Source organism: Pygoscelis adeliae, unplaced genomic scaffold (assembly GCF_000699105.1).
Source record: "Pygoscelis adeliae isolate BGI_AS28 unplaced genomic scaffold, ASM69910v1 Scaffold430, whole genome shotgun sequence".
Taxonomy (NCBI): domain Eukaryota; kingdom Metazoa; phylum Chordata; class Aves; order Sphenisciformes; family Spheniscidae; genus Pygoscelis; species Pygoscelis adeliae.
In genome coordinates, this window is record NW_008824003.1 from 378741 (window position 1) to 402719 (window position 23979).

The 23979-nt window shown below is 39.6% G+C and overlaps 1 protein-coding gene across 1 annotated transcript in view; it reads right to left on the reverse strand.

The window, feature by feature from the left end:
• Positions 1-13080: 13080 nt before the first annotated feature.
• The window catches only part of RAD23B (RAD23 homolog B (S. cerevisiae)), a 33534-nt gene continuing 22635 nt past the window's right edge, over positions 13081-23979 (reverse strand). The window contains exons 7-10 of the mRNA XM_009325354.1: positions 18854-18977; positions 17346-17473; positions 16760-16936; positions 13081-14884 (exon numbers count right to left, since the gene is read on the reverse strand). Coding sequence (XP_009323629.1) covers positions 14771-14884; positions 16760-16936; positions 17346-17473; positions 18854-18977 — 543 coding nt within the window. The 3' untranslated portion in view covers positions 13081-14770. The remainder of the gene's footprint in view (positions 14885-16759; positions 16937-17345; positions 17474-18853; positions 18978-23979) is intronic.

The window sequence follows — 23979 nt, forward strand, 5'->3', positions numbered from 1 at the left end:
TGACCTCTCCTCCTTCCACTCCCCCGCCCCAGCTCCATGCCGCTGGACTGGAACATCATTGCAAGAAAAACAGCAGAGGCAGAGAGAAGGCAGATCCCTATCAAATTCAGCAGCAGTGAGACACGCTGCCCCTTGCAAATTTGGCTGTGTTAGCCTGGCCTTCTTCAGACACCTGCCTGGGACCGGGAATGTCCCCTATACATACAGAAGTTGGCTATCCCAGAATGAGATGAGTAATACATCTGTCATGTCTTTGACTAATGACTGACCAGACTACATGTTCTGGCAAGAGCATCACCAGCCAGCAGTTAATTTCAGCCTTTCATTAATACCCAGGAAGCAACGCACAGCAAAGTAATCTACCACGTGGAGAGGAAAAAAAAAAAAAGAAAAACGAGAGATTTTTATTAGCAGGTAATGAGATTACGGTAGGAATTTCTAGAGGACCTTAGTCTGGTTTTCAGAATGAAGCACCAGAAGTTACGCTAGGAGACACCAACCTAGAAAAAAGAGAATGAAAACACAACAGTTCTGCATTTCATTTTGCTTATGTGAGTAACCCCCTTTGAAGTCTAAGGACCTACTTGTATGAATACCTGAGCATTTGCAAGAGCAGGGCACTAATTTGCACTTTCTTAATATTATTTAATCTGTAAAGCCAGTAATTACAAACAAAAAGCCTCATATTTAACAAGACCACCTGCCCATACAATCACACTACTTGTATGAACGGTGACTAGAACCCCATTTCCAAATTAACCACAAAGTGTAGGCTGCTTCTGTTTTGTTTTAAAGTAGGCCTTTAACGCCCCATATCTCGACCTAAGCAGATTGCTTTTTTTAACGTTGCTGTTTTGTCTTCCTCAATGTTGATGGTGTCAATCACTAAACTATCTCTCAGTGACACGTTCCCAGCTGGGATGAAGGGATATGAATCCCCTGACCAGTAAAACTATGATAATTTACATCAGCAGATGCCCTGGCCCTTGCAATATCCTTTGTTGCTCTATTGAAAAAAAAAAAAAAAAAAAGCAGCTCTGTCAGCCCTCTGCACTCTAAACAGTGTCCGATTCTTATTTATGCTTAGCCTTCCTCACAGCGCTCTGGCTTTGGAAAGAGGCCTCCAAGAGAAGTGGAATTTCCAAGAGGGAACCTCACAGTCTTTGCTTCAGTTCTTCCTGTTCTGCAAAGGGTCTGGGAAAAATCAGCATCATCTGAAACTCAAGCAGCAGCCAGCACGCCATTGTGAAGACAACTAGAATCTACATTTATAACATACTGCTTTTATGGGGTGCTGACAAAACCTGCAGAGGGGTTAATGGGAGACCTGGAAAAGTTGAAAAAAATATCTGAAATGTAATTATGCAACACAGACAATTCCATGCTTTAGCTTGGAGGTCACTGCATCTTTATCAAGACACTTTAAAAATAATAAAGGCCTCTTAAAGAAGCCCTACTTGGAAGGACAGTTTGGAAAACTGGAGTAGCTATCTGAGATATCCATCAGCAAATAAAAGAACAGCTCAATGGCTATCATCCAAAAATTCTGGCATTCAATGTGGAGGAAAGCGTCCAAAATGGCATAACAGGGAACTGCTGATGACAAGTTCATATGCCACTGAGGATTTAGGGTTCAGTTCTAGGGTTTGGGGTTTTTGCTAAGTTTCTGAAGAGAACCTTGTTTCCTAAGAAGTTTTATCAATGAGATTGATATATTCAAGTATGCTGTGGTCATATCTACCCATTTAGCCATCTCCAATCCTCCCCCAAACCTATTAAAAATTTTTGAGTGGGACAGAAGTTTGCATCCCTAGGAGGCTAAGCAGCCGAAGACAAATTCATCATGCTACAGAAAAGCAGACTGTCGTGCAAACTCATCCATCTGCAGCTAGAAACCAAAAAATTCACAAGAGAAAGAGAAGTTTTATAAACATCTCAACATAGGGAAAAGTTCTAAGAGGGCTCAGTGTATATTAAGAGCCACAAACCCACACCTAACCACGCTTTATTGTTTCTGGCACTCAAAGGGCTACTTGGTGGGGTTTGTTTTGTTTTCTGTTATTTGGACAAGTAAAACCTACTTCCCCAGTTCACTATTTTACTGCAGCATGTGCACTCATCAGACCACCAAAGGCAGCTCAACTTTTCGAAGTAAGACACATTCACATTCACATGACAAGCTGAGTCTCAAAACAGGCTGCAGTGTCTTCTGAGAAGGGTAATTATCAGCCTACATCAGATCTAAAGCAGCCTAGTACTTGACTTCAGCACTGCCAGCTGCTTCAGACAAGAGCAGAGATGATGCAGGCTAACCTAGTTATAGGGGTACGGATTGGGCTATGCGTCAGCTGACTTCTTGTTTACAGTTGATCTTGTCCTTTGCTCTAGTTACTAAAAATTCCCATAAGGCTAATTTCTGATTACATTTCCTAAATTTTTTCTTGCCATGAATGATGAAAGTCACGGGTGCTGAGGTGATGACAAATGACCCAGCTGCCAAAAATGTGGTATGAGGGGTCTACTTCCAAAAAAGTTTTCCAGAGAACTGAAGTCTTTCTGAAGAAACAAAACTTTCACCGAAGTCCCCACGACGGCCGAGCTGTAATTTGTGCACTGAAAGCCCTCCACTTCGTACGAAACATAAAACTCAAACTTACACTCAAGCTGAGGTGTAAGTCAAGTGCCTCATACAGAGCCCCACCTACCTTGGTATCACACAAGTAATCCCCTCTCACGTTGACAACTGCCATAAAGCAAGATCACCTATGGATCAGCTTGTTCCTCATATGAGCAAGATTTCCACAATGATTACAGGAGACTTGCAGGGACAAGAGGAGATCTAACATAACAGGATCCTTTACTATACACTGTAGTGCAATATAGCCTTGGGCCAATTGATGTAAATCACACTTCCATTTTTATTTAGGCACCACCATCTTTTTCATAAGGCAAGACCAAAATGCAACAGAGAGGTGATTTGGGGGGCACCAGGGTTATTTTGGACAGGGAGGTTGAGAAAAACTCCCTTCTTCCCTCATTACATCAGTTACACCTTAAAGTCACCACAGAGTCTCCATTTATTGTCAGAATGATTGTTTCAAAGGCTATCTCCAATATTGGGTCAAGAAGGGATGGAAAAAAGGAAAGCAGTTACAAGCTTTTTAATTTGCTAATACAATCAAAGAAATGTACAGAAAACAGGCATCATGTGAACAAGCCACCGCTTTACAGCATATAAAAGTCTAAAAAACAGACAAGACTGTTTTCAGGCTCTCAGACTGGCATCAAGGAGTAACCTAACGGCGTGAAAGATTTATTCCTCTACTGTCAGAGTGTATCTGGAGTCCTTCACAGCACCAAGAGTACACTGTTCTCACACAAACAACAGCCGTATCACTATTTGTTTCCTGTGTCAGAAAACCCTGCACAATATGATACTGTCTGGTCAGCAGATGGCTCTTTTGTTTGCACTGAGTACCCATCCAGTGCATGGCTTGGTTCTTTCAGTTACTGCCTCCTTCTGTCTGCTCAGGCTCAAATTTGGGCAGAGGCCGGGCAGGCAGGCACTCAAAATGCAGACCTTCGTTCAGGAACACCGCAGAGTACTCTCTTAGCCTGAATATTTCTTTCCACATCCACTGCAGAAAGTTCTGTTCATTGGTTTGTCAAGACACTTTTAGCACTCAGGAATGAACTCAAGAATTTGACTGTGTGCATTAGCAAGAGAGACAGGCTTGAGAAGCAAATGCTTTCTTCTATCCCTCCATCTTCTCACAGCTAGAAAGGTGCATGGTAACTTCAGGACTGATAACGAGGGGGTCCTTTGAAGTGAAACAGTAGACAGACAGTTACAGCACCTCGTCTGGTGCTGTCTCCTTCCCTGTCCTTCCAGAACAGGAATTCCTTCTCCCACCCCCAATCTGCTCTTAATCGTTCGGAGATTATCAGGTGACAAATCCTCTGAGAAGCTTCCACACGGACATTCCCTTTCATATTGTCATTTTTCATTGGACAAAGTGCTTTAGTGGCATGGAGACCAAAGCAGTTCAACCTTAAAGGATCAGGAGACATTTTAGCAAACATCTCCCAAAACGGAAACGCATTACTTTCAGGGATGAGAGGGAGCTTTGACCTCTGACTCGTAAAAGTCTTGATAAACACTTACATTGTTTTACACCTCGTGGATTGACAGACTGATTCAGGATAACAAGAGACTCATTTTTTATTGTAGACAGCTGGACTGTGCAAGTTCTAAAGCATAAAACCTGAGGAGAAGACGTGACAGAAGTAGTCACTGCACAATGGCAAGTGGTGAAAAGACTGGTTTTGTTTCTAAATTTTCAGTACCAGCTGTTACAAGAAGTAGGACAGATTTCCATCTCTTCCCAACTTCCGCCCAAAGAAGTAACTCGTTGACAAAGAAAATTAGTTCTGTTTAGAAATGCTACTGTGCTTAATCATCAATGTTACTAGCTGAACTTAAAAGATATCCCAACAAAGTAAATTAACCCATCTTGGCAATCCATCATGGCAATCCCACAGTCAAGACAGTATCAAAGGAAATGACACCTAGCTAGACACCAACCCAGAGCAGAAAACAGGAACAGCAAGCACTGGCTTGTGCATCTGCTTTGTTCCACGCTCACCAGAATGGTCTGAAAACCCAACAAACTGGCACACTGGAAAGATCACCCTGTTTCTTCCAGCAGAACAACCTGGGCACATCATTTTTAAGCACTCCCTGTTACAGCCTACAGGGACTCCGCTATGCAGTTTCTCCCACCTTCTGACAACTCACCGAAGGGACCCAACCGGTTTTCTCCTTGAGGCAAGCCTGCGAGTCTAGGTCACTGAAATTTGTATGATATTTATAATTTATTCTACTAATTTCTTCCCAACCCAGACAGAGTGAATGAGACTGTTGAGCTGTATGGCTGATCTGAAAATAGTAAGGGCTTTCTAGTAACATCTTCTAAAATTACTTCAGGCTACACTTTTAGAAAATTCATGTTCTTATTCATCTGGATAACCTGTTAAAAAACACCCCACACAATTAAGCTTTTTGGGAGGGCTTTTGCCTTTTGGAAATAAGATTTTTCACAAACACTAATGGACACTTTTAGTTGGAGGAGGAAAGATGGGAAAGTAAGCCCATTGTGGAAGCAGTGTTTTTGAAAATAAACAAATGGGAAGTTGCTTCCATACCAGGTAAAGGAGGCAAGACAATTTTACAGTAAATACTACAGAGATGCATAGGGCATTTGTATTATATGCCATTCGAAAATCCTTTCTTCAATTTATGGTAATATCACACATCATCGGATAAGAATTGTCAGCTACCTCTACCTGATTCTGCAACGTGTTTTCCTCACACATCAGAACTTAAGAAATAAATAAATTTAAGCCTAATCTAACTTGTGTTGACATCACTGATGAATTTTTAAAGAACTAACAGTGTCAGCCAAGCTTGCTGTGTTAATTTCTACAGGTCTGCTTAGAGACCTGTAGAAATATGAAGAGACACAGGATGAAGGTGGCAGAATTGAGTATTCAAATGCTTTTTAGTCAACCACTACACTTCAAAAAAACCAAAAAACAAAAAAAGCAAACACAAAAGAAAGGACAGGATATGGAAATTGAAGATAAGCCTTCACAGAAGTTATGTCTCCACCAGAATGGTAAGGTTGCATGACAAAAGTACTTAAATTTGAGACACTGGATCAATCAGGGACCTCGGGAGATCCTTAGCCCAACCTCCTGCTCAAAACAGGGTCAGCCATAGAATCATACCAGAATGCTCAGAGCTTCAACCAGTCTGGACTTGAAAACCTCCAAAGATGGAGACAGCACAACCGCTATGGGCAACCTGTTCCAACATTTGACTCGAATCTTACTTTATTATATTAAGAACAACGTCCTCCACTATTCAAATAAGCTTAGACACAAATGATCCTGAAACTTAAAATGATCCTGTGTGAACAACACAACCATCTGCCAACCTGACCATAAAGTTAAGGCTGCCCATATGAAAAACTGATTCAAATTCCATCCCTTCATGGTTCACAGATGGTGGTCAAAACTACACAGCCTTTCCACTTCATCTAAAGAAGCAGCTTGTAACTGTTACAGGGTATTATCCTTCAAGCAGAAGAGCAACGAGAACAAGATGACTTCACAGATATTTGCCGACAGCAGAGGACAGGCGATGCTCCAGATTGTCAGGACTCATTTCCAGAGTTGAATGTGCCATAGCTTGGTGATTCATACCCTGTGATCTGCACAGTATCTGCAAGAAGGCCCACAAACTGCTGCAAACAGAAATGGAACATCCCAAAATAATAAATAAGCAGGGAGAAAAAAAGTGAGGAAAAAATGAAATTAATAAAAATGCCATCAATGGAGACCTCAAGTTTTACATACTTGTAAATGAAAATTATAGCAGCACAATATAGTCTCATTTACTTTTGTTTGTTTTTAGTCCGAGTGGCTCAAAAACTCTGCCTCTTTTAACCGAAGCCTGATTCCCTGTGCTCTCTTCCTTTCCACTGGTCCTGTCCAAACTTCAAGCTTACAGATTTTAAGTGCTCTAACTTCTCACAGCGGTCAAGAACAGCCACCTTTCCATGCCTACAATGAACAAGCGGTCTCTGCATTACGGTAAAATCAGCATATTCAGAATAGGTCAGATAATTGTTTATGCACAGACCAGAAACATTAACTTGCTATACACAAGCTTTCAAATTTGTTGACATGGGCATGATGAATATAGCCAAGACTTCCAGACTTCTTGCATCACAGCAGCTCTGCCTGGACACTGAACATTGGAAGCCAAAGAAAAAAACTCAACCCTCAATTTTTCTTCTTCATGGCTCCAAGCACGTAGGTGGAAAAAAGAGACCACATCCAAGAGCATCTAGATATCTAGTACCTCTGCTAAATGAAATGAATTTGAAGCTTGAAAAAAATTGTTAGTCCTTTACGCTATTTAAGCTGCTCAGATCTGCGAAACAGCCTGTACTCTGGTCAAGCACAGGACCAAACTCCAGTCTGTTCCCTCAGACGAACTCAAATGACTGTGTTTCCCACTTCTACACTCAAGCTCTCCAAAGTTTTATTTGTTCTCAGATTTACAAATTCAGATTTGGGATAACAGACTCCATTAAGAGGTAGCACACATTCTGGCATCATCAGTTTGCATGACAAAAGTGATGCCACTTCGAGCAGAAATAACAATTTAAGTCCAACCCTGATACTACAAGCTGCATATACTTTCATATGCCTATAAAAACCCTCACACAAACAGAGAGGTTTCTTCAGGAATCTACCCTCTCTAGCCACCTCATTTGCATGTTGGTAAGACTCTCTAACCTAGGACTTAAGCTCTACAGTCCCAGCAGAGCTTCATAGACTGCTATAGTAACCTGGCAAACATTTTACTTTCTCTTGCCCCAAACGCAAAATGAATCACTTTGTCCCTTTCTCCCCTCTTCTCATGGTCACCCTTTAAGCCAGCCATACAAGAAGCCTGGTCAGCTTTGTGACACCTCCATCTACACTTCTGTAGCTGCTAATTTAATTTGACAGCTGAACTGTTCATTCTTCATTTTCATCTCCCAAGTGTAGTTCAATCCACAATTACAAAATCTGAGTGTTAACATGAAGACAAGCAACACCGTGGCTGGGGTCAGAGGTGAAGGGAGGGCAGGATTAAAACTAAGCAACCCTGATTAAGGCCACTGCATAATGATGACCCTGCTACTGTTTCTACTACAGGAAAAAATTGCAGCCCTTTTCAGGGCACTGGAGTGTCTACAAACACACAAGATGATATTAGCAGAATCTAGTAGAAGGTAAGTATATAGAAAACTTAGTTTCATTTGTCTCAGTGTTCTAAATTACTTGTTTTCTTCTTTCCATAAAGCAAAACTCCCAAGGAGAAGCTACATAAGAAGAGACAAAAACAATCTTCCAGACACTTGTAAAATACACTAATTGTTCCATGCAGGCTATGAAGATGATGTGACAGCCAAGTAGAGAGAATTTTTTCAGCTGGAATGAGTAATATGATGACAAGCTTGCAGTTTCTCCATCTATAAACCACAATCATGCAAGTAACATCTTACCACTAAGATACCTATTTATGTAAGCACAGGCTTAATCACTTAGATATAAGGCATTCAAAAGGTGTTATTAGGGCATGTTAAGACTTATTAAGGCATAACACAGCATTCTAAAGACACCGCAAACTCCAGCAGTGCAACAATGAAAAGAAACTGCAGCATCAGTGTCTTCAATTTCAAAACCTAAATACACAGAACATGGCAGAAATCTGCCTGTGCACTAGAAGAAGCCCCATTCGTCAAACCTATTTTTCTTGCCACACTAGCTTCCAACAGGGTATTCCTCTCTCATCAAAAATACCACTTTATCTCTGTCACCTGACAGCACAAACACCAGATAAGGTGCATCAAATGCATGACTTCAACTTCAGCCTCACTTTGCATCAGTATGATTAAGTAATGTGACTCTTCCCAAAAAAAGGCTAAGGTCTTATCACTTCGTGAGTGACCTTCTCAGTTCTCCTCACTTGCATTCTTGGCTTTCAACTAGCCTCCCCTTTAAGCAGTGCAGGATATACAATTCACAAGTGACAAAGTTGACTCTAATAAGCTTGCAAAGCAACAGGTCCTTTCCAACAACTCTGAAGCAAAACGAATTCTGAACTGAGTTCAGAACACAAGGCTACCCTCATTGCTAGCAGCAGCTGACAAAGCCACCATTAAATGCTATTTACATGCCTCTCCCACTGACAGTCATGCCAAACCGTTGTATTCAGCAGTAACAGCTCTCCATTCTGCTATCCTGCATGTGAGCAAAATTATCACTCTTGTTCACAGTAAACTGAGGTCCAGTGTTTTAGGAATGTCAGTTTGCCACTGATTTTGAACAGTGACCTAGGCACTGCATGCACACTTCAACCAGGTGTAGAAAATGATCTTTTCTGTATTTTACCTCCTTAATATTTGTGTACCAGTGAGCCAGTTACTTCAAATTCTGAGAAATGTGAAAAATATAGCTATATACTCATTTAGCAACAATTTAATTTCTTACTGCAGCTGAAAAAAAATACGGCTCTGTTGATTTATAGCTGTATTTCATATATTCTGATAGCTTCCATCTTAACCCTGCTGCTCTTCTGAGATTTGAGTTTTCCCAGTTTTTGTGGCAGCTTCCCATAGGTCACAATTTACAGTTTAAGACACATATTCATGGGTCACGAATTACATTCACACTCAAGAGGCATAATCCCATCAGAAATAGTTGTCCAAATGCACTTTGCAGCATTGCTCCATTGGGGTGCTGCATAATCCTGCCCTTTGCCAAAACGGAATTTGGTATTTTACATGGAGATACAAATAAAACAAACAGCAATATTACTATGAAATGCACACTTTAGGTAGATCACTCATTTCTCTCACTTCAAACAACAAAGGCTCCTGAAGAGACTCAAAGAGCAGAGCAGGTCTTAATGTCACATGTAGCTAGAAATAAAAATCAAATTACGTTTTTTCTCCACCTTTAAGCCAGAGCACCTCAGTGTGGTTAGACTACCCGACTATGTGTTGTCTGAGATCTATGCCAAGATACAAGCTGTTCTGCTTCTTTCTATTGCCCTCTTCATTTTGTAACCTCTTTAGCACTTCTCAGTTAGAGCTGGTTTTAGAAGCAAAGTGCTTCTAAAATAGACAAAGAGCTACTGGATGAAAAGGAACCCATCATTTCTTTGTCTTTGAAGTCTCCTTGAATATAAATGTTAATCCTCTCCCCCACTTCTCTCATCAGTCTAACTCTTGTTTATTTATACATGCAGAGTCCCACCAAAAGTTTGTTCACTAGCTGACTCTCCGTTTGGTCCTGCCACACCACTCCATTCCTCTCAACCTTGAACGTACTGTGTAACTCTTTCAGGCGTGCCCTTTCACAAACACTACTGCATCTTCCAGGGGCAGACTCCTCACTTCAACCTAACCTCCCTACAGAGGAAATCTCTATCCCAGGCACTCAGCACTCATTGTTTTGTTTCATATCCCACCCAGAAGACTGACCATTTCCTTATTCAATACCTCAACTCCTGCCTCTGAAATCTTGGTCTTCTATTCTCTAACAGGAGCTGATAGCACTCTTTGCAGCTTGCATACCTTCTCCAATAGTGGAAAAAAAAAAAAAAAAAAAAAATTGGAGATTTAGAGCAAAGACAAGGGGGTGGGGGAGGGAAGAGGCATGCTTAATTCAAATATGTACTTAAGAATATGTACCTGAATTTACAAGATTTTGACCAATTGTACAGATACAGCCACACAGGCACTTGGGAAACATTGCCCCTTTTTTTCATCTTTGGTTCCTGCCCATTTAGAGTCAAACGCTTCACATTACAAGGATAGCAATGAATCCTTCACCTGGGAAGGCAAACAGAGCTGCCTGCTGGAATATATGGTTACTCCTAGTCTATCACACCTAAAATTCCTATCTCAGGCAACAAGAACTTCAAGGATGTTGCTCCTTGCCTTGTGCAGCACACAGTATTTACATTAATGTGTTGAGCCATATCAAAATAGAAAGGTACCTATTTTGAAAGCAAAAGGAACTTTGCATTCTAGGTCTCTAGGCACAGCTGCATAGGTATACACAACACAAAACCTTCACTTAAGTACTATTTTTAGCACTAGACTTTCAGCAAAATGAAAGCATATAGCAGATACTGTTTTGTAAGAGTTCACTGAGGAAAATGCCAAAGCAAAGGGATGAAGTGGGGATACGTATCTTCAGAGTCCACCACTATTTTTCCAGACTACTATTACTGAAGAATATGCATGTGTCTTTATTATTTCATTGCAGTCTGGACAGGAAATGCCACAGATGCTAGTGTCTTCACAAAATGTGCTTTGATTAGAATTGAAGTTACACTGTGTGTTATTAATATTTATTTTTCATGCCTAGCCAATAAGTATTTCTCACTATCAGCAAGGAGGAAAGAAGTTGAGTGCTAGCGAGAACCAAAAAGGTTCATGTCCTTTTTTCCCTCGCAGGTCGTACATTCTATAAGGAAATATATCAATACAGCACTGGCACTTGACAATTCGAAGCCAGCAGCATCAGCTACAGCCTGCAGCCGTGAACTCCAACCGTCAGCAATGCTGATCAGTCATGTATTTTGTGGTAATTTAATAATTAAATTATTCCCATACATCATCTCATCACAGGTGGAATAAGCCTATTTTTCTGGATAGTTTGGTGAAGTCATAACATTTTATAATTTGTGGCTTCATAACCATAAGCTGAAGTTTCAAAATAATGTTTTTCAAAAGATTGTGTTGAACACTTTGTTGGCATCCCAAACCAGGCAAGGAAGAAGAACTAAAAAGGTTACTGACAAAGATGTTCTCTCTTCACTCCCACCTTATTGTTTCCATTGAATTATATAGTATTTTCAAGTGCAGAAACTCTAGGTTAGTTTTGTGCACAGGCAGAGCTGGCCTTGAAAGAATTCAGCAAAAAAATTTAAACATTAACATGCCTGCCTCCAAATCTCTGTAAAACCAACTGAAACAGCCAATGAAACCACAGGTGACAGATCTGCTTACATTATTTGAGGACTTGGCTTTGTGTCTCCCAGTTTCATTCATTCATGTGTATTCTTGAAGTAAAGCTCAATCCGACACTTCAAAATCAGAGCCACAGTTTGAATTCATGAGTGATTAACTCACATTCCTAAAAAGTTCTCTTAGTGTGGTAAGAATAAAGCGTATCATCAATCCAATCTCTTGGGTTTTAGCTAGATTCATAAAAGGATTCCAGACAAGGTTAATGCACCATAGCATTAAAATGCAGCTGTATAGAGAACATAAGAATAGACAACTATAGAATTAATATGACTTCAGAGTAATTTTTTTAATCCCAATTAAAAGTGCATCATGAATAGCTTTTCACTAAGCAGATACTTAGAAGTTTTACAACAAAAGTAAGGACTCCACTACCAAAACTTAGGAAGAAATACTTGATTTTCTTAGCTACTGTTCACAAAGCCCTGAGGAGACTGCTCCCCAAATCCCCAAGAGATCTGCAGCATATAAGCTGAAAAGCACTCTGTGCAGACAATTTCTGGTAGTACTTGGTAGAAAACGAGGCACGGCATACCTAGGCAGCTTGTTCAGGTCACACTTACCTTCTCAACACCGTATGAGTTCCATATATTCTTCCCTTTTGGCAGCAACTACAAAGAGATACATGATTCTTCCTGGAAAGTATCCCACTATTGAACAGACAACAGTTTTTGCTAGCATGTAAGGTCAGACACCTGTTGTTCATCAGAAGTCATATAAACACTATTCCACTGCTGAAAAATGGGAACAGAATTACTAGGTAAGGCTTCAACCTATAGCTATAAACACCTCAGTCACTCAACATACGAAGTTACAAATGTCCAAAGCTACTAGCTTTTTTAGAAAGACCAAACTCAACAGTCTTTAATTCAAAAACATTTATAATAAGTAAACATTTCAGAATCAAAATTGGAGGGAGTAGACTGAAACACCCACAGACATTCTTGCTTTACTCTCCATCCTCCTAGAGAAGGAATGGTTATTCCTGATAGCGGTTTGATCAGTACAGAAGACTCCCACATACTAAAAGCTTTTGTCTTAGTTAGGTATTAGCTACGTAGTGAAGTACATTCAAGAAGTCCTTGTATCAATTTGGCATTTTTTAAGTACCTGGCAGCTGGTCCTTTTACAGATAACAAATAGCCCCTTTTTGCCTGCAGAGTGTTAAATCAAAATCCACCTCTTCCAGTCCATAAATATACTGAGAATCCTATTTAGCTGAAGTCTACTGGCTGACTTGGGTATTAACGTTAACTTCTCTAAAATGAAAGCATTATGAAAGACTTATTTTCTATTTAGTGGTATCACACCTTCTACTGATAGATTGGGGTTGTGCTAGTGATCACTTAGACATTATACACATATTTTGAAAGAATAATTAAGATACACGCTGTCTGGAAAAACATCACAGATGTCTAAGGATAGAAAGAAAAAGTAAAAGGCTTTAATACATTTCACTATTTTGTGCAGATAATTATTTAACAGACTACGGCCAACCAATGAAGAAACAAAATACAAATACAAACGTTTCAGTCTTTCTCACTCTTTTCTCAAGACACTTGACTTGTACTTTGAGCTTAAGTAGTAGTTAAGTAGTTAATTCACTGATACACAACCTAAGCAGAAAATAATTTTTCAGTTGTACCACTAAATCATTAATATCATTAGTGGTACAACAGCTCAGTGCTGTACCACTAATATTTTCTTGGTTACTGTAGAGATAAATTTGTAATCCAGGTAATTCGAGTACAACAGTAAAAACTCAAAGCATCCCCAAGCTGTGTTCAGGAAACATTGCATATAATAGCTTTAGATTAAATTAGAATTTGTTTTCATTGCTAGCATTGCAATGATGGGCAAAAATCATCTCTAAAAGTCAATGTACATTAAAAGGAAGATTGTTACATTCTGTGATGACTAAACAAAATAAATGACAAGTAGGTACCAAGAAGTAAGATTCAAAACTCTACAACCAGAGCTTATTTTCAATAGAAAGGCAGGAGTGCAGATTTTTTTGGGTTGGAATAACTTCATTGTTTGCTTGATATCTCAAGTTATGAACTTCTCTTCCTCATAAAGTGAATAAATCCAAAAAAGTCCTTACTGAACAGAAATAGCTCAGTCATTACAATCTACTCAAGAGCAACAGAATGCCAATATCTTCAGATGCTTACAGCTGTATTGTAAAAGCTGGTTCAACAAAGGTAGGAAGGTGAAATTTCGCTTGATAAAGTCTCATTGCAGTGGACAAAAATGAAGCTTGCATTTTGTTTGCTGGCAGAAAAAGAATATTCAATTTACAAAAACGCATATAACAAAACCAAACATGCAATCTATTGCTTTTAAAACTTTTACTGCAACATAACATTGACTTGAACAGTAATTAGGTATCTATCATTTTTCCCAAAAAGCAAAGATGTAAACAGGATCGTAATTTTACCTGTATGTATATAGCTTCTCAGATCATTTGAGGGGGGCAAAGGAGGGGGTAGTGTTTCTCAATGATCAAGAGACTTTTAACTGAAATGGGTTTTCATTTGGGAAAAAAAAAAAGCCAACATTGTTTTAATCCAGCATTAAACAAAATACTGTGCTTCTTGCACTACTTTACCACATCTGAAAAAGCAAAATAACTACCCATATTCTGGCATTTATGTTTACATTGCTCAGATCGTTTAGATTTCACAAAGCTGCTATCCAGTGTTGCCATGAAATACAGACTGTAGAATCTAGGTAGCACATGCTACTTCCAATACCAATACTAAGTAGAAAGGAACATGAAGCAGGGCATTACACTACATTTCTGGAGCTAGTACAGTAAGAGTGAAAACCTAGAAAAAGTTAACCTACAGTTTATAGAAGGAGCTAATTATCTGCAGAAGCTGATTTTTGGTTGTATATTATTTTACACTGTGTGATTTTCTGCATCTGCTAATTTAAAGCAGACATACTTGCTGCTTTCTTTGCTTTGTTTCCTATATTGCCTTCTCCCCCCATCCCCATATACCATACACCAAGCATTATGAATATAAGCCCAAGTATCCCAGACAATCCAGTGAACAAAGTTAGTGTAACGCACTGGTGTGAGGTGTGAAATAAAAAAATGTCTCTCAATCTTCATCAAAGTTCTGCTGTAGAAGAAAGTTGGCAGCCAAGTTTTCATTCTTCTCACAAGCAAAATACGCTTGTATCACAAGTCCTTCAGGAAATCCTAATGCCTTTAACTGAAGAAAAGAAACACATTTAGAAAGTACATTTTGTATATTAAGCTTCTTTGTATGTCTAGTATCTTGAGATGCCACTTAAGCAATTACTGCCTTCTTGAAACAAACATTGCTGCCTAGCTCAATACAGCCTGCAGCAAGCAAAGAATAAGAAGGTGATGCCTCTGTCTTTAGTAAACAGAATTCTCACTTGAAAAAGTAATCTGAGTGAGTCCAATGAAGCACTGTAAAACGTCACTTTTCTTTCACTGCCACAGTAAGTCACTAAACCAGACTTGGGTCACCGTAATGTCAGGAAGTAATGGCACATTGCACTGATGCAGAAAAAAACTTCAAACAATGCCCATTTTAAACTATTAATTATACAATTAATAGTTAACAGGATTTTTAACAAAAGTTGCCTGGAACAAAAGCTCCCAGCCTGTGATCACTAGTAAGTAGCCCAACACATCACATTAAGCCGTACTTCCAATTGTTCCAACTGGACTTTCACTTTTTAAAAAGTTGACTACACACTGCAGCCATGAGAAGTAAGTTGAAAGCAATCTGTTTTTCAGAAGTCAAGGAACTAATTAATGTCTGGGACACAATGACAACAGGGGGTGAGAATACTAGAGAAGAGCTTATTACTGTGCCAAGGGAAATGGGTTTAGCCTGCACTTAAAAGACATTCAGCAAACCAATCTTTGTTTTAGCCAAAGGCAAGTACATACAACCACTTGGAGATTTTCGTAAAATCCTCACAGCACCTGCAAGGCATTTTACATACAGGGCAGATCAAATCTCGGCAAGAAACTATGTCCTATTATCCCTTATCAATCATTCTTAGATTTAATTTCATGCTTACAAACAGCATGAATGTGTCAGCTGTAACACTAAGACACCTAAATTTTGAGGTGTGTCTTTCATGGAAAGGGGAAGAAGCATACAGGTCTTTGTTGGGTTTTGGAACAGGTTGTAGAGGTAATGCTCTACTGCATAAAATGGTTTTAAAAGGAAATGCAGCAGACTAGAGAGGATGATCTGTGAAGTAGTACATGGACAAACAGTTTTATTAGACTGATTTTACTAATTGTCAATTTCCTTGAGATCTAGAGAATTGACACGTATATTAAAATTGTTCTTTTCTGATGATCCTTACATAACCTTTTGCTTTGCCAGTTGAAAAACAGTCTTTGATATATAAAAACACTACCACAGTATGACATAAGTATTTGCAATTTGTTCTAAGAAAAATCTCAGAGGCATTGTCATCTACGCAAATCTGTATTTAGTCAGTGCTACACACAGTATTTATGAATGCAATATACCGCCCCCAAGTATATTTTTATAGGCACGTTTACCTGTATTTTTAGAAAACTGTAATTAACTAATTCTCATGGATAGACAAATAACTGGGTTAAGTAGTGACTTCAACTAATCTACTTAACTATGAGAGCTCTTACTATCCAAGTACTTTGCAAACAGTGCTCATGCAGACACACCTTTGTACCTGGAAACCTATCACAGCACACTCTAGGACTACAGTACCGTCCGAGGCTTTTGCAAGAGGAATTACTGCCTGAGTTCCCATTCCTGAGGGAAACCCGTTCAATCATCAATTATTACAGATGGCCTCTGATCACTTAAAAGGCTCTGCATCTTCTCAGTAAGACAGATTCAAGAGATTTTAGACTCAATTGGTATAAAGCAAGAAGAATGTGATTTGAAACAAGACTACAACAGCTATGAAACATGAAATATAAAATATCAAAAATTATGCAGAACTACTGAGCATAAACAAACAAAGTTTAAGTTAAGGCATGTATTAAGCATGCACCAGAGTCAGCACCCTACAGCAACAGCCAAGCAACATTTCAAAGAAGAAAGGCTCACCCTTTCTATAGCTTCTTTTTCTTGAGGTGTTACTTGAATGTAGTTCATATGACCATTTCCAGCTTCTGCTACTCCTCCAGTGCTGGCACCATCATCACTGCCACTTAAACCTTGGCGGGACTCTAGAACTGGCTCATTCAACATATGAATAAAATGTTCCTGGTGTTGGCTTATTTGCTGTGATACATGGGAGAATAAAATAAATAAACATATTGAAATAAAGCATGTTTAAGCCTGCCAACAGGCAAGTAAGAATATTTATTTCCAGTGAATTAAGTAGTCAAAAGAATGTGTACAAAGTGCATAGAGAAAAATGATTAAATCTAACCGTAAGAAATGCAATTTCATGTTTCAGTTCAATTGCACTGACCCTTCCCTCTTCCTGATGCCCTTTGCATGTCCTATAAAGAGACTAAGACTCATTTCTAATGTCATAGAAAATATGTTCTGTACAACAACTGCTGAAAAGCCAACAATAGAATGTTGTAACTGCTATTAACACACTATCCCAGTTAACATCAACATATCCCTTTCTTGTAAAGCTCAATCAAAATTAGCAACATTATTTTATTGTCCTAAGATTCACCTGCAGTAGTTGAGGATTTTCCCGTCCAATCTGCTGTAGCAATGCCGGTAACAGAGAAGGATTTTGCTGAATAATTTGTCTCATCTGCTGGAACTGAGGCTGATTTCGTAAAAACTCAAGCGGATGTCCTGAAAAATCAATGAGAACATGTTTTTTAAAAAGCTACCAGGATTCTTAATAAAATACATACCTACACTATAACTGTAGATAGAAGCAGGACATGAAAGTGGACAACACACTCCTCACTGAAGAACAGAAGAGTTTGCTTCCTCACACTAACTTACTATAGCTTTAAGCAAGAATTCTTTATACTAAGGTTAAACAATGCATTTTCTTTTCACCCAGCCTTCTCTTAAGATGCAACAGCCTTCTGTCCTTGATCTCCAGCACTTTTCTCTTTGTCTCATCTCTGAGCAACCTTATTCAGAGGCACCTTACCCAGCCTACTGTCTTGTCTCTATGCCTACAACAGAGTTCTCTACCTCCTGCAATAGGTCAGTTCTGTCCTCAAGTGAGTTTTGCCTTCCTATATAGAATCATAGAATCATTAAGGTTGGAAAAGACCTCTAAGATCATCGAGTCCAACCGTCAACCCAACACCACCATGCCCACTAAACCATGTCCCTAAGCGCCTCATCTACCCGTCTTTTAAATACTTCCAGGGATGGTGACTCAACCACTTCCCTGGGCAGCCTGTTCCAATGTTTAACCACTCTTTCAGTAAAGAAATTTTAGAATACATGTAAGATAAGAATATGTATCCTATACTGTTAGGTACTGCCTTGAACGCAGCAGTGTCTAAAGTGCTCTGAAATATCCCATTCCCCCCATTCTTTCTTTACGGATGATGTCACGTGTGCCTGTCGCAGCTACCTGTATGTTTAACACTCTGGCCCCTATCAAGGCTTACATCTTGAACACCATCTCTGCCACAGCCTAAGACAGATCTTTCCTACTCCTTGGTTATGCTCCTTTCATGTATATATTTCCCTTTAAGACAAAGTTCTCTTCAGCAGGCATCAACCATTCTGTCCATGCACTGCACTGCTGCGTAAGGAGTCCTAGGTCATGGATAGGTCTCTCAGGTACTACACCTCATGGCTTTATTGCAGGTTTCTCCCTTGATATTCCAACTTCCAAGCGGTAAATGCATTAGTATAGTCACAGCCAACAGTGCATAGTTAGCCACAGAAGGAGGAAGCCAGAGTTAGTGAGAGAAAACACAACCCCCTCCACGTTGGTGGTCTTACATTTAAATCCAGAATACTGAACCAAAGGAATTGTGCAAGTTCACAGCATTTTTAGAAACTTCATGCTTTATTCCAGATATATCCACATACAACAAGCCATTTGCTCCAAGCAAGTACCATACTTGGAATTTCCCTGTTACAGCTCTTACCCAATTCACTTTGATCAGTTCACAAGCACCAGGAACTTAAAATTCACTGAAGCAGAGAATGCTCAAGTGCATGTGTTTATCACATCCTCTCAAATATATCCTTTCTTACCTCCTAATGAACTAGCAGTCGTAGGTATAGTTGCTACTGCTGCTGCAACTGCTGAAGACTGAGAGGCACCAGTGCTTGCTGCTTGAGGGGGTTCAGCCACAGCCTGATTATCTCCAGGTATACCCTAAAGCCACAGTTCACATAATTACCTACAGAATGCTAAAAGATATTTGTTTTACTGCATGTATTATTAAGTTTTCAGAACGAAGGAAAAAACATTAATGCTTTCACTGCAAATATAAAGCAAGATGCTGTGACAGGTATGCATTTACAACTGAAAGAGATACTGTGAAAAGAGTAATTTATTTTTTGACAAGAAAAATATGTGATTTGTATAGCGAGGTAGTAAAGCATGCACTGCATCAAGTTTAAAATACATTTTACTCCATAAACAAATACTTGCTCTGAATCCTGTTCTAAGATATTTGATATGAATCATAGAATCATAGAATCATTAAGGTTGGAAGAGACCTCCAAGATCACCGAGTCCAACCGTCAACCCAACACCACCATGCCCACTAAACCATGTCCCTAAGCGCCTCATCTACCCGTCTTTTAAATACTTCCAGGGATGGTGACTCAACCACTTCCCTGGGCAGCCTCTTCCAGTGTTTAACCACTCTTTCAGTAAAGAAATTTTTCCTCACATCCAATCTAAACCTCCCCTGGCGCAACTTGAAGCCATTTCCTGGCGCCCGAACAGGGACATGAACCCTGGACCCTCAGATATGAGTGAAAGTTAAACTAAATATACTGTTACAATATGTTATAGTGTTACGCAAATAAAGTTACATTACAGCAAGAGAATTGTAGTACACATTGCTAACAGTGAGATTATAGATGTGATGCAATCTGGCAAGAAATTAAGAAGAGATATAAGAACATGGCTCTTTGGACCTCTTTCCTCAACGCAACAGCATGACAACTGTCATTTACTGTATCTTAGATATGTGACACGTCTCTTAAGTGTGAAGGGGCCTCTATGTTTTCAAATTTTAGCAGTTAAAAAAACCAGTTAACTTGCATTTTGTTTATTTTCCATGTGCAAACAACTTTATATAGCAACTGATTGCTCAGGGGGATGAAACTGGCAAATCCAAAAAAGAACAATTATAGTAAATTAGAATGTGGGTTATACAACCAAGACAGACCTTACTCTATTACCTTTCTCCTGCATGGGAATCCTTCAAACTTCCCACCCTAACCATGCTTCCTCCACTGTCACTTAAGTCCTGCACCAAATCTGCCCTTTCCATCCTCCTCCCTGAAGCCTAGAAACTTGGGCAGCTTGGCATGAGACAGACACCAACAAAGATTCCTATATGACTACAAGCCCTGGCGGTACAGACAAGGGACGCTGCCCAACAGGAACCCAAAAGAGGCAGACTCCACAGAGCACGAAAACTCCTGATGCACACAGAGTAATGGTGGGGGAGCTATGTTAAACCCAACCCCAGATGGGCAAGACTATACAAGATCCTCTACCTCACAACACTCATTTTCCAGGGCATCAGAAGACTCCGTTTTTCTACTGCCTTCCAGCGTATTCAATCCAGGTAAGTCTGAGAAGGCAGCAGCACTGGTATAACTGAATATATTTCACCCGCCTCAAATGAAGAAGGCACCCTTCAGTTTGGGAACCACAAAACATAAGGAACAGGGTGGGTGGAAATAATCATAGAACTTCAGCATAACCAGACAATGAAGAGGTTTGGCAAACCTACCATAGGAATTCACTGGAAGGTAATGTAGATTAAAAATCCTGCTATAACATGTTCTTCACATAATACGGTGAATTTGTTCATCACTATAGCTGAACAAAAAGGACAAATACACAGCTAATATAAAGGCCACATCTAGAAAGGGGGAACCGGACAGTGCTCCAGGCAAAACTTTGCCTCACCTGTGAGATAAGCAGCACATCAATGCATAAATCACCTAATCATCAAGTCCGTGTTTAAGCCACTCAGAGGAATAAATGCAAGTTTTCCCTGTCACACACTTCATTACCATTATACGGCTTGGTCAGCTTGCTACACATCCCTCTCTCCACAGAGGGGGAAGAAAATTCCATTCATGACCTAGTTCTGAAGTAATTCTCTCATATCAGTGTCTTACAGAGCACCGCTTAAGTACCTTTTCCCATCAAATCAGTAATTTCTGGGAATCTAAGTATAATGGAGGAACTTGGGTTAATCTTATGAAATTACTGGTTGATTTCACCTATTCACAGGTTTATGTTGTCACTGCAATCTGTGCCCAGATCAAACCTTAAGTTTGCTCTTGAATGGAAGCACTATGGAAACTAGTCCAACCAAATTTACTTAGAGATGGTTTGTCATCTTGAACATCAACTTAACTCTTAAATACAAGCTTCAAGTATCACTCTCCAAATAACCAAGACTGAGTACAATTGTAATCAGACAAGACTAGTGAGGTGTATGCACCTTGTTCGTACAGCTATCCAACAGAATAAAGCATATCAATTCACATACAATTAATTTTGAATGCAAACATTGCTTGGACAGCAAAAAGGCCATTTTTGCCTTACGGTGGATTAAACAATTGTTTGCTGTTTAACTGAGCACCAGAGCAGTTTTTAACTGACATTGTTCTCCACAGGGTAATAATCACATCAGGCCCAGCCCAAGGAATGTACACATTTAGAACAGAACAGTTCCAGTTGGAAGGGACCTACAATGATCATCTAGTCCAACTGCCTGACCACTCCAGGGCTGACCAAAAGTTACAGCGTGTTATTAAGGGCATCGTCCAAATGCCTCAAACACTGACGGGCGTGGGGCATCAACTACCTCTCTAGGAAGCCTGTTCAGTGTTTGACCACCCTCTCGGTAAAGAAATGTTTCCTAAAAATTTCCAATTTCCACTAAGTGGTCTGGTTGTTGGAGGAAAGACAGGACTCCTTCCTAATTTAGGGTTAAGAAATCCTTGGGTCAGAAAGAGATCTGAATCTAAATGCCCCCAGTGATGAGCCGGGGGCACAGAAAAGGAAACAGTGTCTTTTGGAATTGAGACTTCCTTCCATGACCACAGCTCAAGAACATAGTGTCCTCAGCCATGAAGCCATGAAAATGGAACAGCTTGTCATCTGAACCATGGACAACAAGTGGAATCTTCAGGGCTCCTTTAAGGAACAGCTATGCTTTAAGCATAGACACTCTCTTGACATTTTCTTTCCAACACTTTACAGGTACCTTTGGTGTACTAATTCTTTAAACTGGGACACTGGTATATACTTCCAGCTCTCAACATCCTAATCCTACCCTGCAGATTATGTAAAAGATAACACTGATGATGGTTTGCAGGCAGGTAGAGGGTCAAAGAACAGTGTCATCAATGGACCAGTATTAACTAAAGAGAAGCTTTTTTGATGCAGCAGGATGGTAAGTAACATGTTTAGAGCCCAGCAGATCAAGAAGAGTTAGAAAGACCATCTGCAGCAACAGGATTCTTCTAGAAGGACAAGTCAAGTCTGCCAGCTAATATGGTCTCTAAGAGCAAGACTGTTCCTCCCCATTCCCTTTTCCAGCAGGAAGAAGAGGAAGAACAAAGAAAGGATATTCTCAGTAAAGGGTAACATGAAACAGAAAGGGACCAGCTTATATAACAGAAGGACCCATTTTAAACACACAGCCTACCGAAGGAGTAGAAGTGAACTGCTCAGGCCAGTCAGACTTTATCTATTTGGCAGATGTGCCATGTGTTGAACTCCATCACAGGGATGCTCTATTTCTATTTAGGACTTCCTGAACAGAAATAAGCTAAAGCAGGGAAATACCAGACTGAGTGTACAAGCACTGCACACTGTACATGACTGGCACATGCACAGCAAGCCCAACACTTCCAGGAGGCACTGGATTTATGGTATACGTACAGACTAAATGAACAGTAAAATCAACATTTTTAAGGTGTGAAAAACAAACGTTTGAGATTCCAGACATTTGAGGTTCCAGACTTATGGCAGATAGTTGGGAGCTACTGTATTCGCTGTCGGGGCAAGACAATATTTATCACCTCTCGTTGGCCTAATACTAGATGAGAACTGAACTTTTTACATTCATGTACTCAAAACATTTGTTGTCTGTTTAAAAAATGCAGGTTACAAAGTCTTGGGATCATTAATCTAAGTAGCAAGCACGCCAGTTACTTGTAGTTATAGCTACTGAAGAAAAACTTCATAAACAAAAGGAAAGTTTTATAACCGAAGGTAAAGATGTCAGTTTTCTTATCAATCTATCAGAAATTCAATCCACATATATTTTCCAAGGACTGGTTCACGATATCTGGCCTCAAGATTTTAATAAAGTTCAGATTTGGAACAAGGAAAAACCACATCAGGGAAAAAATGGTATGCTAGAGTGAAAACTAAACACACCGGCAATAGCGATGAAGCAACAAGCTCCCAGACCAGATTTTCTGGTGGTTACAATTCACCTGTCAGATTCAGCTATACAATAAGAAGTAATCCAAAAAGCTCCTAAAACAACTCGCAAGATTTCCATTAAAGTGAAGCTATTCTTCTATTTCCTCTCACATCAATTAAGTTCATTTCACCCTTCAAACTGTATTTATCAATTAAGAAATTGTTTCTTCTCCAAAACACTGCTTAAATTAAAACACCAGTTAAATTAAGCACACTTCAAAAAACTCTCAAACCTTTCTGTTTGGAAAATGTATTATTAAGAACACTGTGCATTATTAGTAAAAACAATAAACCGGAACTTAAAAAAAATGCCTTTGTGATGTTATAGACACTCATACAAAAAGGGAACTAATGCTGTCACTAAGAGGTGACACAAATTCATTCCTTGAGCCAGCCATTGGCAGTTAAAACTATCACTGTAACTGGACATACTTTACATACATATCCATACAAATCAACAAAGAATAAAAGCAAAGAAGTGATAGAGGTAGTTAGGGATGACTTCATGTCCTGGTTTCGGCAGGGATAGAGTTAATCTCCTTCCCAGTAGCTGGTGCAGTGCTGTGTTTTGGATTTAGGATGGGAACAAAGTTGATAACGCACTGATGTTTTAGTTGTTCCTAGGTAATGCTTACACTAGCCAAGGACTTTCTAGTTTTCCATGCTCTACCAACTGAGAAGG